The sequence below is a fragment of the Mobula birostris genome, chromosome 32, assembly GCF_030028105.1.
Source record: "Mobula birostris isolate sMobBir1 chromosome 32, sMobBir1.hap1, whole genome shotgun sequence".
NCBI lineage: Eukaryota > Metazoa > Chordata > Chondrichthyes > Myliobatiformes > Myliobatidae > Mobula > Mobula birostris.
Window position 1 is genome coordinate 20,873,277 of NC_092401.1, and position 16,425 is coordinate 20,889,701.

The window sequence follows — 16,425 nt, forward strand, 5'->3', positions numbered from 1 at the left end:
CAATGACACCACTGTTTTTTGTTTCCCAGTTCTTTTACCTTTGGGGAATGTTGGAATTTAAAGGGGGAAAAGTGTTGTAATGTGAGCATTATAAAGATAAGTTAATACCAATTAGGATAGTGGTAATACAGCAATACTCCCAGTACAGAAAGCTGTTTGTAAATAGCGGTTGTTTCTGGGGTTGCGGGGTTTTACTTCCGGTCTTTTCTGCGCATGTGTGTATAAGCCCCGCCACCGCATTGGTTTTGCCGTCCCAGATAAAGTTGTTCCTTTGGACATGAAGTTGCCGAGTGGTCCTTTTTCAAAGTCGAAGTTACTTAAAAAGGTATAAAGTATTGTAATATCCTTAAAGAAAGACTGCTATGGCCTGTTTGATATGCTAGTTACAGTGTTTTCTTGGTTAAATTAATTTGAAAGTTTAACAAAAGCATTTTATGTAATTCAAATACAATTAGCCCAAATAAAAGACCTCAAGTTGGAAGTAAAATCTGAGCTGTTTTTTTCTCTAAACGATTTAGTAGGTTGATCTTGCCTTTCAATAAGGCTGAGGTAGGGGATATTTGGCTTAAAAAGGTTGGCGACCACTACTCTAAGAAGTTCCCCTTAAATATTTCACCTTTCACCCTGAACTATGACCTCTAGTTGAAGTCTCACTCAACCTAAGGGAAAAAGCCTACCTGCAGTCACCCTCTCTGAGCCACTCATAATTTTGCATACCTTTGCAAGATCTCCCCTAATTCTCCTGCGCTCCAGGTGTCTGTGTGACTGGGAAGGAGTGAGAAAGAGAGACATCACATACATCCTTGAGAAAAAGAGAGAGATGGAAAGAGACCAGAACAGTGAGGCAGCCAAGTGTTTGGAATTTGCCACATGGAGAGAGACTCCGTATGGTCAGAACCAGGGCAGAGTATTACACTACAGGGGTGGGGTTAGAGTACAGGAACAAGCAGGAGAGCGGGGTTTAGTCCAAAATTAGATCAGCCATGATGTAATTGAACCATTGCACTTTGTGGGGCTGAGTGGAGTACTGCCACCTCTCATTTTTCCATTGGTGCTATTTTGTGTATGTGTGGGCACGTGCTCTCTCTTTTTTCATTCCACCAAAATTTTTCTGGGCCTTAAACTAAATCTATGACATTCATGGTTTGTCTGGGCATTAGCACATATCCAGGCGCTCAGTAATTTCTAAACTCACTGCTCAAGGTAACCAGGCCTGGTCTGGGATGGGATGAAGGAAGTTTGGCAAAAGTTGTGAATTTTCGATTTCTATCAACGTCGGTCTTCTTTACTGTCCATGGTTTTGAAAAGGGAACCGTGATGCAGACGGGGAAGTCAGTTCCTTCAATTTCAGCCTGGTTCCCTATGTACTTCTGACAAACAGGATGCAGATGCTTCTGGCAAGCTCAGCAACTATGACCATCCTTAGATGTCCAATTAACTGAATGGCTGGATGGTTGGACCAGTCCAGGGGACTCTAATGGGAGCAGGAGGTACACGTGCACTAAGGAAAAGTTTCTTGGGGACACAAGGGACTACAGATGCTGGAATCTGGAACCACAAACAATCTGCTGGAGAAACTCAGCACACCAAGCAGCATTGTTGGTAGGAGACAGAGAGGGGAAAGAATTCAATGGCAAGTCTGTAAGAATATAGTTAAAGAGCTGGCGAGCAGCTCGCCGAACTGCAGAAGAGGAGAGGAAAACTCTTCCAAAGCCGGCATGCCTGAACGTAGGGATTCGACCCAAAACACTGGCAGTTCCTCCAACAGAAGCGCACAAAATTCTGCCGATGATGGAAATCTGGCGATCAGCCCGGGACGGATGGAAGCAACTGGAGCTCAGGATGGGGAAGCTGGTGGCGTTGGAGAGGAATAAAGAGCCGGCGTTTCGGGCTGAGACCCTTCAGCAATTCCTAAAGCATGTTGTGTTACTGTACCCCATACTATTCCCCACCCCTGTTCAAGTTTGCAGTAAGAAATGGGAACTAGATCAGACAATTTGGTCCCTCAAGCCTGCTGTACCACTCAATAAGACCTGCTCATTTTCTTACACCACCTTCAGACCCCTGATTCCTCGGGTAAGGAGAAATATATCCATCTTGCTGTGGACTACCTTCAATGACTGAGCCTCAATATCCCTCTGGGACTGAGAATTCCTGTTGATTGCTGCACATGTCACACACAGGCAACCCCTGGGTCATGACGTGGACTGACAGGGACCTTCAATTGGAGTGGATCCAGGCTACGGCGGTGGGGGGGGGGGGCGGGGGGAGCCCAGTGATAGCTACTAACAACACATTGGGTTGGGGATCAAAACCAGTCACATTCTTGGGGCCAGAGTCTTACACTTCCCACCTGCCGTTTCCCCCCCACCGCCCATCCTGAGCTCCAATTGCTCCCATCCAGCCTAGACAAACTTCTGATCCAAAACTATACAGAATTCCGATATTGACGAGCCCACTGCCTTCCTGGGAAAAGCTGACCATTTACTTTTCACTGACATCTCTGCACAACATCCAACCTCCTCAGTTTTAAGTCAAGCCCTTAACTTCCCTGCCCTTGAAGAGTTCCCGGAACTGCTTGAGCCCTCCTAAGTGTGCAAATTAACTCAGAATATCACCAAATCCACTTCCTCCTTCACGCTTCAGACACCGGCTGAGTCATCATGTCAATACGAAGCAGGATCTAAATGCTTTCTGGAAATTCAGGGAATCCGGCAAAGTGGGGACAGCGCAGGGCACTGATGTGGGGACGATGGGGGGCACGAACGTAGGCGCGGCATGGGGCACAGGTGTTCGGGCAGCACAGGAGAACTGAGGAGGAGACAGGTCAGCGTTATCTGCATGAACAATGAGGGGAGGAGCAGGTCTGAATTGCCAAACAGCCTGAACTACCTGCTCAGAGTACCCACGCAATGTGTCATTAATCTCTATGCCAGCAGTGTAACCTCACCACTCACAACAGTCACTGATGCTAGAAACAATTTACAAATAGATATCCTCGTCCATTCGTCTTGCCAGTGAACACTTTCAGCCATCACTCTCGAGCTGGGTGTGCCAGCCTGGGGGTCCACGGACCCCTTGCTTACTGGTGTTTGCCCATGGCATTAAAAAAGGTGGGGAACCCCTTCTCTGGAGGGACAGGCAAGCTGACAACTCACAAAGTCGCCTAAGAATAATCACAAAACTCAAGTTATTTGGGGATGATGAGAGCAGTTTTGGTTGTGCAAGACATTCATTTTGAACACCCTTGCTTATTTCTTAAAGAAACACTGTAGAAGAGAGAGAACAACTTGCATTTCAATCAGGTAATAAGGACGGAGGTGTTGAGAAACCAGTAGTGTGGGAGATCTTCAGCTGGGCCAGAAACCTGTGCCCCTCTGGTCTCTGAAGGTGGACTTCAAAGTCAAAGTTGAGTTTATTGTCACATGCACAAGTATATGTAAGCACAGGTGCAAGTAAAAATCAACTTGCAGCTTCACACATCGTCAGAAGCACAACACTCAAAAGAAAAACATAAATTATACGAAGTTGTACAAGAAAGAACACCAAGAAAAACACAGATCCATTATAGTGCAGTGATCAAAGTGTTGCTTTACCCAGGTAGCGATTAGGGCTGTGTAGGTTGGTTTAAAACCTAGTGATGGAAGGGAAATAGTTGTTCTTGAACCAGGTGATGTGGGACTTCAAAATTCTCTCTCTAGCTGTGAGAAGATAGTACAATCCAGATGGTGGAGATCTTTGATGATAGACTGATTCTACAACCTACAGACTCACTTTCAAAGACTCCACAACTCATATCCTCAATATTTTTTTAAAAATTTCAACCATTCAGGGGACTTCCAACTCACCTCAGCTGCTTGGCGTAACTCTGTTCGATTTCACTGCGATCCTTCACAAACTTCACATACTTCTCCACCAGTTCGATCCCCCACTGGGTCTGTCGTTCTATGATCTCAAACTGGTCCTGGACAAAAGAAAAGCAGATGGTCAGGATAGTGGAGACAGGTCAGAAAAATAAAGTGGAAAACGCGCGAAGCCAGCCATCGTGACTTCTCAATGAGAAGTAGCAGCAAATGGCCAATGCACATATCCAATGACAGATGACCTCAAGCCTCCATATCTGGACCTTGCACAGGCAATACTTTTCACCATACTCCAAGATTAGTCTCACCAATGCCTTATGAATCTTCAGCCCTGAGAGAATCAGTATCTCCCCAACCCCACCCCTACATCCAAACAGGGACATCGTAGAAGAGCTTGGAAAATCAGGATAATGGGCAAAGAAGTGGCATATGGAACACTTAAGTAGGGAAGTGTAGGGTCATGCACTTTAATAGAAAGGATAGAGGCACAGATTGTCTTCAAAACAAAAAGCTAATTCAGAAATCAGAAGTGCAAAGCCACTTGGGAGTACTCATGCAGGATCCCTAAAGGTTAGAACTTGCAGGTTGAGTCTGTAGTAAGGGAGGCAAATGCAATGTTAGCACTCATTTCAAGAGGACTAGAATATAAAAGCAAGGATGAAATGCTGAGGCTTTATAAGGTATCTGAGATACTATATTTGGAATATGAGCAATTTTGAGCCTCGTATCTAAGAAAGGATGTGCTGGTATTAGAGAGGATCCAGAAGAGGTCTACAAGAATGATCCTGAGAAAGAAAAGGTTATCATATGAGGAGTGTTTGATGGCTCTGGGCTCACTGGAGCTAAGAAGAATGAGGAGGGATCTTATTGAAACCTACCAAATATTGAAAGGCCTAGATAGAGTGGGAGCAGAGGATGGAGCCTAGGACCTGAGGGAAGGGCCTCTGAATAGAAAAGTGTCCCTTTAGAATAGAGATGAAGAAGAATTTCTTTAGCCAGAGGCTGGAGAATCTGTGGAATTCATTGCCACAGAAGAGGCTAACCAACCTGTCAGTGTCCACAGTGCCTTCCCTTCAGTCCATTAACCCTCTCCTTATAATGTGGTAGCACTGGAAGCGGATCCCCTCACACACATTCATCAACCACTCTGTGATTGTTTCCCAGTTACTTACTCAAACAGAGAAAAGCTTCTGGGAAGGTTCCTTGGTGAATGTTCGAAGGGTTGTAAATAACCAGGGAACACCACATTCAGGCATCAACTAACCTGCCAACACATCTTTGGGATGTGGGAGTGAAAAACACGCTGCTGAAAGGGAAAATAAATCAGCCATGATCGAATGGTGGAGGAGACACAATGGGCCAAATGGCCTAATTCTAGTTGCATGCCTCATGGGAGAGAATGCGTAAACTGCATTCAGACAGCACTCAAGGTCAGAATCAAACCACCAGCATAACCACAAGGACCAAAGAGTTAGGTCTGTAACCCATTCCCTAGAATTGTTCAGGGCAGTATTCCCGACACTGCACAATAGGATGGCTTGCAGATGCGGTGTTCCCTGGTCATTGACAAACGTTTAAAGTAAGCAACATCCACCAAGAAATCTTCCCGAAAGCTTTTCCCTGTTGCCTACAATCTGGGAACAGCTTACTTCAGCTGCTTCAATAAAGTGCATTGTTTTTGTCTGGACCCTCAGTGTGTGCCAATAAACTTTTACAGCCAAGTTCATCCATTGTGAATACACTTAAAATACTTGGAACAGAGACAGAAAGAGAGAGAGAGAGCGAGACAGAGACAGAGACAGAGACAGAGAGAGAGAGAGAGAGAGAGAGAGAGCGAGAGCGCGAGCGAGAAAGGGAGAGAGACAGACGGAGGGAGGAAGGAGGCAGGGAAGGGGAGGGAGGGGGAGGGAGGGAGAAGGGTACAGGGGTGCAGAGGAAGTGGGGAATGTGGAGGGGAAAGGGGAAGGGTGTGGGTGAGAGGATGAGGGTGAGAGGGAGTAAGGATGAGGGGAGAGTAGCATGGTGGGGGAGAGGAAGAGGAAGTCATACACCAGCTAAGAAAGGAGAGTGAAAGATGTGAATAGGGTGTGCACCAGACACACAAACACACACACACAGTGAGACATACTGCACCATGCAAAAACAGCTAGCAATATTATGGGCACAAAACAAGTGACCGGACATTGGACAGAGCAAGAAAACAAAAAGAAATGCTGGCACGAACAATCTGCTGTCAGGCAAAGGCTTGGGAACAACTCCAGTGTCTCTCTTTGACCCTGTGCCACCACAGAGCTGGAGTACAAAAAAAAAACAAGCAAAAGCAAAGACCAATACTGTTCTGAGGATGGTTTGCTGCCAGTTCACTCTGCCACTAAAGCTTATGGATAAGATTCGGTTGTTCTGCAATGAAATCACTGTTATGAAATTTAAATTAATTTATTCAAGTGCTGTTGTGTTTTCAGAAACCACAGTTAACTTGACCTTTAACTCAAAAAAATGTGATTTGCCTGCTTGGTTTCCACATTAACAAATATGATGATAGAGATTTAAGAGGAGCTCCATCACTTGGCTCACTACAGGAGGGATTTGTAGTTAACCAAAGCATTAACTCTGTCTCTCTGCCTCTCTCCCCCACTAATTCGCAACATCCCTCTCTCTCTGCTTCCCTCACTGGTTTTTTTTTTGTTTCTGTACACCCATCCCTGTTTCTCCATTTTGCTCCCTCCCTCCTTTACTTTGCTTTCCTCTCTCCCTCTGCTTCCCTCATTCTTTCTCATTCTCTCTCTCTCTCTCTACTTCCCTCCCTCCACCTCTTCTCTCTGCTTTTCTTCCCCCCTCCACCCCGTATTCGGAGCATTTTCTGCTTTATTATAGATTTCTATCAGCTTCAGTCAGTTGCTCTTGGGATCTACAGTAGACAACTGCAATCCACAAGAGTTACCTACGGTATGGTAATGTAATGGTTAAATTACTGGATTTGTGTCCAGAGACACAAATTCAAACCTTAATTTCACAATTTAAACTCAAGTAATTAAATAAATTTGAAAGTTAGAGCTAGTGACCATCTGACTACTAGATTGCTGTGTAAAATCATTTCTTTTCCTGGTGTCTTTTCCTGTCATTTCCCATGCTAGCCTACATGTAAATGGGCATGCAGCAACGTGACGAACTCCTAATTGCCTATTCAGTTTGCAGAAAATTACGGACGCACAATAAACCTCAGCCTTGGTAGTAACGTCCCCATCAGCTGAACAAAAAAGTACCTACATTACCTAACTTGTGCTGGGAAGAATCAAATGAGGACTTTCCTCCCCTCAGTTACATTGCTGGGGAATTCAAAGTCACCCACGAGCTCAATGCTGCTGCACACTGCCAAACAACTTGGTTGTTAATATGCAGAGGTTTCCAAAAGCCACACAAAAGGAGAAAGGGAACTAAGTGTCTGAGATTCCCTGACCCTCTGCTGCAAGCCAAAGTACCACCGTTCTCTGAAATCTGATGTACTAAAGGATCCCATCACTCGGTTCCTCTTTGCAACAACACTGTGACAACTTGCTCACTTCTGGAAAGCACTATAGGGCAATTAAAACAAATCCTTTCACACCATCTAAAATTTTCTTTCTCCCAGGAAGTTAATCTGATCAACCATTCTAGCATTTATGCACATTTCATTCCAAATTCGTAAATTAAGCCAACTTTATTTTTTATATAAGCAACACACATAAAAGTTGCTGGTGAACGCAGCAGGCCAGGCAGCATCACTAGGAAGAGGTGCAGTCGACGTTTCAGGCCGAGACCCTTCGTCAGGACTCTGGGCCTGAAACATCAACTGCACCTCTTCCTAGAGATGCTGCCTGGCCTGCTCGTCCTGACGAAGGGTCTCGGCCTGAAACGTTGACTGCACCTCTTCCTAGAGATGCTGCCTGGCCTGCTGCGTTCACCAGCAACTTTTATGTGTGTTGCTTGAATTTCCAGCATCTGCAGAATTCCTGTTGTTTGCATTTTTTATTTTTTATATAATGCTTTTTTCTTTATAATTACTGAATGTTGTTTTTTGTTGCATGTCATGCCAACAAACCACACTAAATGCCTAATACGTGTAAATATATATGGAATTCACATTTACATGCATTAAGAACTTGGAGTGAACATGGAATGGTGGAGCAGATTCAATTGGCTAAATGGCCCAACTCTGCCCTCCTCTCTTATGGTCTTTAAAACACAGGCAAGCTCCAGCAGCAGTATCATCCAGTGAGGACAAATACTATGGGCAGGGTTGAGGGAGTGCAGCAATGTTGGAGATATCATCCTCTCCATGAGGCCTCTGATGGACATTAAAGTTCCCATCACATTGTTTCAAAGTAGAACAAGAACAAGAGTGCAATAAGATGGAGTCCTGGCCTCACAATCTACCTCGTTATGATCTTGCACTTCATTTGCTTATCTGCATTGCAATTATTCGGTAGCCTTTACTCTTCATTCTGCGTTGTTTTTGTTTTATCTAGCTCAGTGCATTGTGTAATGCTATGCCTTTTTAAACAGAGATACAGAACTTCTGACCCAGTGAGCCTTGTCACCCAATTACACCCATGTGAGCAAGTAACCTGCTAACTTGCAGGTCTTTGGAATGTGGGATGAAACTGGAGCACCCAGAAGAAACCCACATGAAATGTATAAATTCCTTACAAAAGCAATGGAATTAAACCCATGTCACCGGTAAGATACCGGTGACAGCTAAGGTACCAGTGACTCATGTTTCCATCCAGGGGGTCAGTGTGGACATGGTGGAGGATTACAAATACCTGGGGATACGAATTGACAATAAACTGGACTGGTCAAAGAACACTGAGGCTGTCTACAAGAAGGGTCAGAGCTGTCTCTATTTCCTGAGGAGACTGAGGTCCTTTAACATCTGCCAGACGATGCTGAGGATGTTCTACGAGTCTGTGGTGGCCAGTGCTATCATGTTTGCTGTTGTATGCTGGGGCAGCAGGCTGAGGGTAGCAGACACCAACAGAATCAACAAACTCACTCGTAAGGCCAGTGGTGTTGTGGGGATGGAACTGGACTCTCTGACGGTGGTGTCTGAAAAGAGGATGCTGTCTAAGTTGCATGCCATCTTGGACAATGTCTCCCATCCACTACATAATGTACTGGGTGGGCACAGGAGTACATTCAGCCAGAGACTCATCCCACCGAGATGCAGCACAGAGCGTCATAGGAAGTCATTCCTGCCTGTGGCCATCAAACTTTACAACTCCTCCCTTGGAGGGTCAGACACCCTGAGCCAATAGGCTGGTCCTGGACTTATTTCATAATTTACTGGCATAATTTACATAGTACTATTTAACTATTTATGGTTCTATTACTATTTATTATTTATGGTGCAACTGTAACGAAAACCAATTTCCCCCGGGATCAATAACGTACGACTATGACTATGACTATCACAGTTTCAAAAAGCTTATAGAAGTGTCTCGGGCAGTTTCCTTTTGCGAGCCACCTGAATTCTGTGTGCAACAGCAAGCATGCAAACTGTTCATTATTCTCAATACAAGGTTCTCAAAATAGTCGAGAATTGAGAGCATGGGACTTGTATCTATTTACAGAGGAGGTAACAGTATTTAATAATTTGTGCAGTCGATCAATTAGGGGTTTTGTTACAAGATATTGTCTGAAAACTTCACAGTGAATGATAATTATATCAGGTACAGTTTTCTTTCAAGAAAGTAATAGCCCCACAGTGTATACCGTCATTGATAGTGCCATGTCTGTTCACAAGCAAGAATGCTAGTGAGTAGAATGTCCTTCTCTTTGAAAAACTGCTCAACAAAGCAAAATCTTGATTTCTTCCTTTGCATATTTTTCTAGTCCCCTTGCATTACGAATTATGCTTTCATCTTATATGAAGCAAACATAAACAAGAAGCAAAGGTTTATTGACGGGCAAAGTTGACTTATCCAACCACCGAGCAAATTCTGTTGTCCTAAGTATGTTGCACACTGTGACTTACACATTCTGACATTTCATTTATTTGTCTTTGAGCAGAGTTGTCGCTGAGGAATCACTTTAAACATTAGTCTGGTGATTTATGCAAAACTACTCAGAACCTCCCTTACTGCTGGCAGAATCAGTTCTCCAATTTTATGAGACTTTCCAGATGTAGCAATGAGCAATGAAATGTTGTATGCAGCATGCAAACCATCTCTGTTTTGTTGTGAAGTGCTGGAAAACATGTTCTGAAGTGTTTCCCCCATCTGAAAGTTTTCACAAAGTGAATGAAAATAAGTCACGTTCTTGTTTGCTTTATCAGAGGGTATTCTCTTCAAATGTTCAAAGAGTCTGTATGGTTTCACTGTCTCATTTGGTAAAAAAAAACACAAACTCACATAACAGATAGATTGGCTGCTGTTGTTTCCTTGGTGTTAGTATGAATCCACATTTCAGATACTCAACACAGTACTTCTTTTTCACCTGGTCTGCCGCAGCCATTTTTGTTATGGATTATCAATCACGGTCAATCGCTTATTATTTACGTCTAACTCAAGCACTGCAATCAATAAAGGGGATAGTTATGACATCATAATAGGTCAGGCAAAACTTGACTTTCTGCCTGAAGGTACATAAAAGTGGGGTAGGGATATCTCAGTTGAGCCACGTGCTAGAGAAATGCAGTCAAGACCACACAAAAGGGGAAATTCTGAACTTTACCCCATTGAATACCATACCCTAATCCATAGGGATTGTGTCACTGTGTGATTTGAGTATAGGAATCACACTAGCCAAGATTGTACTACAGTAGTGAACACAATAATGCAAGGGCTGAGCCCAGAAATAACATGATTTCTTGAGTCCAGATTTCCATATGCCAAGTTCAGAAACGTCACATTGCTTTTCAACAACTATAACTAGTTTTGAGCAAAGTCAAAGAGAACGGTGGGTTAGAAGAGATGAGGTGGATCAAACGCCTATAATAAATCATTCATTTCTTAAATTAATCCTGCAACCCCCTCCTTGCTCTGTGCACCCCCCTCACCAGCCCACTTAGAAACTCCCACCACCCCCAGGGGGCGCTATCACCCACTTTGGGAACCACTGGTTTAAACACTATGCGTTGTCCTGCATACTCTATAAACTGTGTGCAAAAGAGGCTTTTCACTGCATCTTGGTACATGTGACAATAATACAAATAAGATTGCTCTTCATTTAAGATCAGTTAAAGTGCTTACTACTTCATTGCTGTTAGTGGGAGCTTGCTGACTTGTTGCAGTACCTCCTACACTGCAGCACTGAATTCACTGGAAAAGTACTGTAAAATGCTTTATCATGCCCTTGAATGGCTTTGAAGAAGACAACATGAATGCCAAGTCTGCCTTTCACTCCGAGTTAAGCAGTTTGAATAGTGCTGAGCTATCCCAAACCAAGCTTCGGACTCATAATAGGCAGAAGAAGAAAGAACCTCGATGTAGCATTCCTTCCCCATGCAGTCACCCACTTATTACCATGGCACCTTTGAATTCCCCATCTCAGGACACCCTAATACCAGCTCATCCCAATACTCATTAATACCGCCTCATGTCAGTTCATGTTCTCACAGATACAAAAAAGAAAGCCTCCTGTACAGTATTAGAGGCAGACGAGGGGAAGAGATTTATCAATGAAATTTGTAGAGCAGAGCTGGTGGGCTCCAATCCATATAGCACTGCATTCAGTGATTCAACACAGGCAATTCTGCAGATGCCGGAAACCCAGAGTAAGGCACACAGCATGCTCCCCCACCCCTCACCTGGCTTCACCTATCACCTGCCACTTGTACTCCTTCCCCTCCCACCACTGATGAAGTGACTCTGCCCAAAACACTGACTATCTTTTCCTCTCTCTGTATCTGTGACCTGACCTGCTGAGTTCCTCCAGCATTTTGTGTGTGTTCCACTGCAGTTAATGACCAACTTATCAGCAAACAAGATATTGTCACAAGGTTGCAGGATCGAGACCCACTCTCGAGACTTGAGCGCAAAGATCTAACAGACACCCAGCACAATGAATGCACGACAAAAGATTAGCTCTATTTGTCACATGTACATCGAAACATCGGACATACAGTGAAATGCGTTGTTTGCGTCAAATCAAATCACTGAGGCATCCGTTAGTCTTGCGAGACCATGGATCTGCACCTGGAAAGTCTTCACTCTCCAGGGCGCAGGCCTGGGCAAGGTTGTATGGAAGACCAGCAGTTGCCTATGCTGCAAGTCTCCCCTCTCCACGACACCGATGTTGTCCAAGGGAAGGGCATTAGGACCCATACAGCTTGGCACCAGTGTCGTTGTAGAGCAATGTGCAGTTAAGTGCCTTGCTCAAGGACACAACACGTTGCCTCGGCTGGGGCTCGAACTCACGACCTTCAGGTCGCTAGTCTAATGCCTTAACCACTTGGCCACGTGCCCAATCAATGAGGATTGTTCTGAGATTGCAAGTGACACTGCGCTTCCACAGCCAACGTAGCATGCTTGCAACTTACTAACCCTAACACGTACGCCTTTGAAATGTGGGAGGAAACTGGAGCACCCAGGGGAAATCCACACAGTCATGGGGAGAACATATAAACCCCTTACAGATTACGGTGGGAACTGAACCCGCTTTAAAGCAATTGCGCTAACCACCATGCTACTGTACCAGGATGCTGCAGTCTTGGAGGTACCTTCTTCTTGAGTGTGACATTAAAACGGAGTATGTAAAAACTCCCCTCGATCTTAAAGTTCAGAATCCGAGTCAGGTTTAATATCACCGGCATATATCATGAAATTTGTTGTTTTGTCGCAGCAGTGCGTTGCAATACATAAAAACTGTAAATTACAAAAAGTATACATAAGAAAAGAAAATTTAATAAGTACTGTACTACAAAGAGAAAGGGGAAAAATACCGAGGTAATGTTTATGGGATCATTGTCCATTCAAAAATCTGATGGCAGAGGGGAAGAAGCTGATCCTGAAATGTTAAGTGTGTGTCTTCAGGCTCCTGTACCACCTACTTGATGAGAAGAGGGCATGTCCTGGATGATGGGGGGGTCCTTAATGATGGCATCACCTTTTGAAGGTGTCCTCGATGCCCGGGAGGTGAGTGCTCATGATGGAGCTGGCTGAGGTTTCTATTTTCTGCAGCGTTTTGCCACGTGCAGTCACCCCTCCATACCAGACGGTGATGCAACCAGTTAAAGTACTCTCCACAGTACATCTATAGAAATCTACGAGTGTCTTTGGTGACATACTAGTTCTTTTCAGGGTGGTTAGTCCACCTTTGGTCCCCACCTGGCACTCAGCTCTCACCTGTGGTTCCCCGCAGCTGTTTGCATGCAACAGCGGCCACACCCCAGGCAACGGCTTTGACAAGCCGGCTAAACCAGGTGAGGGTAGCCGACGGGTCTCAAACCCTCGGTGAGATAGGGAGTTGTCTATCCCAGCATGTGAAGACAGACTCCGGCGGATTGAGTGGACGAGACCAATGGAAGATCCAACGGTCAAAAAGGCGGTCTCTGCAAGCGTTATGGAACGTGTAGAGCAGGACAAGACACAGAAGACGTCCTGGTCATACACTGCGCCTAGTCCCATCTCCAGCCGTCTAGACTCTGTCTTGCCACTGGACCCAGATGGGAATTGGGAAGAGAGAGTGAAGCTGACGCTGCGCAACTCTCCCTCACTTAAATCCAAATTACGCACTAGTCTCAACACCATCATAATGGTGTCAAGGTCCTTATCGACGTCAATGATGGACGAACAACATACTAGTTCTCCTCCAGCTCCTAATAAAATATAGCTGCTGTCGTGTCTTTTCTGTAATTGAATCAATATAGCGGGCCCAGGATACATCCCCAAAGATGTTAACACCGAGGAACTTGAAACTGTTCACCTTTTCCACTTCTGATCCCTCCATGAGGTTTGGCGTGTGTTCCCTCGACTTCCCTTTCCTGAAGTCAGCAATTGATTCCATCGTCTTACAGACGTCAGGTGCAAGGTTGCTGCAGTTACACTACTCAACAAGCTGATCTATCTCGCGCTTGTACGCATCCTGTTGCCATCTGAAATTTTGCCAGCAATAGCTGCAACACTGTCAAATTTATTGATGTTTGAGCTGATCCTAGCCACACAGTCATGGGTGTAGAGAGAGTGGAGCAATGGACTAAGCACACATCGAGTTGAGGCAGGGTTTTTGACTGTCAGTGAGGAGGAGATGTTGATCGCCGTCCCTCACTCAACTTTGTTGGGTTAGCCTTTAAACTCACACTAAGTTTTCTGCATGCAAATTTACTACTGCGGTTGTTAGATTAAAACAGTGACTTGAAGGCATTGACGTTTGTAATTGGTGCAGAGTCTTTCTATTATCCTTTCTGAACCCAGCATGCTACGGGGGGGGCGGGGGGGGGGGCTCATATCGATATGAATTACAGAACCTGCCACAAAACCCACACAACAACCTGCATCTTCCACCATTTGAGGGCAGACACGCGACTTGGTGCTAATTTTAGAAGTGGTTGCTTCCTCCAGCTTTCTGGTACAGTTTACACATCTGCGCAAAGAAGCAGGCGGCTGGCAAAAACATCAAGCTAACCAGTGAATTGGGCATCTGAAATAAAAGCAGAAAATGCTGGAAATAGCCGGCAGGTCAGGCCTTGACCTGCTGAGTGTGACCAGTATTCTCAGTTTTAATTTAAGCAGTGAAATTGTCACTGGAGTCACAGAATAGAAAGCACGAGGAACTCCATGCAGTGAAACATCTCATAATCCAGGATTAAAGGGCTTCCAGTACAGTCCCAGTCCCAGGGAGAGAAGAATGGGGTCATGAAACATAGAAAATAGGTGCAGGAGTAGGCCATTCGGCCCTTCGAGCCTGCACCACCATTCAGTATGATCATAGCTGATCATCCAACTCAGAACCCTGTACCAGCCTTCCCTCCATACCCCCTGATCCCTTTAGCCACAAGGGCCATATCTAACTCCATCTTAAATATAGCCAATGAACTGGCCTCAACTGTTTCCTGTGGCAGAGGATTCCACAGACGTTTTTCCTAATCTCGGTCCTAAAAGGCTTCCCCTTTATCCTCAAACTGTGACCCCTCGTTCTGGACTTCCCCAACATCGGGAACAATCATCCTGCATTTAGCCTGTCCAATCCCTTTAGGATTTTATACGTTTCAATAAGATCCCCCCTCAACCTTCTAAACTCCAACAAATATAAGCCTAGTCGATCCAGTCTTTCATCATATGAAAGTCCTGCCAACCCAGGAATTAATCTGGTGAATGGGTTAAATCCTTACAGAATGGGAAGGAGGATGGAATTCTTGTTTTTCATTTACTCAGTTTTGGTTACAGAGACATTGCTACCAAGGCCATTATTTATTGCCTATTCCTAATTGTCATTGAGAAATTAGTGGTAAACTATTCCCTTCAACCACTGTAACTCACTTTCTACTTTAACAAAGTAGAAAGTGAAAGTAGAAAGAAAAATAAACTTTATTCATAGCAAGAAGTACTTACAAGAATAAACCACTCAATGAATGTTTTAAGTAGAACTTCATTGCATTCCTTAAAAGCAGCAGGACTGCTGCACCCATTTTTACAAAGCATTTATGACAGAACTGCAAATCATTAACAGAAGAAATTCTGCAGATGCTGGAAACAAGAGTACTACACACAAACTGCTGGAGGAACTCAGCAAGTCAGGCAACGTCTATGGAGAGGAATAAGCAGTCAATATTTCAGGCTGAGATTCTTCATCAGGACTGGAAAGGAAATAGAAGCCCGTACATGTTACTATAGAACTGTGTGGCTTGCCAGGCAGCTTCAGAGGCTAGATAAGAGCCAACGTCATTGCTTCAGGTCTGAAGTCACATTCAGGCCACACACTGAGCAAGAACGGCAGATTTCCTTCCCTAAAGCACGGCAGTGAACTGCATTTTTATTTAATAGTAATGATCAAGTGACAATTTTGTGGTTTCTGCTACTGACTTTTTTTCTCCCAAAAGAACACTAACTGAAGTTAAATGCCACGGAGACATTTGAACACATTACTCTGGATTTGAGGGTCAGCTGTGGTGTACTGGATAGCATTCTCGCCCCGTCACCAGATTGTGGGTTCAACTCCTATTTCGAAGGGCTACATACGAAGTACTATACTTCCAGTGCAGTACTGAGGCAGAAGTGCCTTTCTGGGGAGAAGGCGTGAGGGTATAGAATTCCAAAGAGTTACAACCCTTTTTGGCTGAATAAATTTCCTCTCCCCTCTGTCCTGATTGGTCAGACTTTTTCTAAAATGGCAAACCATTGCTCCAAGCACCCCGGGAAACATCAGCTCCGTATCTACAGTATCAAACGGCGCAGGTTTCAATGAGATCCCATCTCATTCCCAACAAGTGAAACTCTGGCTCTTCAGGATCAAAATCAGATTTACTATCACTGACAAATGTCATGAAATTCGTTGTTTTGCAGCAGCAATACATAAATACACTATAAATTACAATAAGAAATACATATTAAAACATTAAGTAGTGAAAAAAGTGAGCAAAAATAGT

At 44.4% G+C, this 16,425-nt stretch overlaps 1 protein-coding gene across 3 annotated transcripts in view; it reads right to left on the reverse strand.

Moving 5' to 3' along the window:
• Positions 1-16,425, reverse strand: part of LOC140191238 (cdc42-interacting protein 4 homolog) — a 195,277-nt gene that overhangs the window by 74,071 nt on the left and 104,781 nt on the right. For all 3 annotated transcript variants that reach the window (XM_072248443.1, XM_072248444.1, XM_072248445.1), the window contains exon 2: positions 3,849-3,964. In XM_072248443.1, coding sequence (XP_072104544.1) covers positions 3,849-3,964 — 116 coding nt within the window. The remainder of the gene's footprint in view (positions 1-3,848; positions 3,965-16,425) is intronic.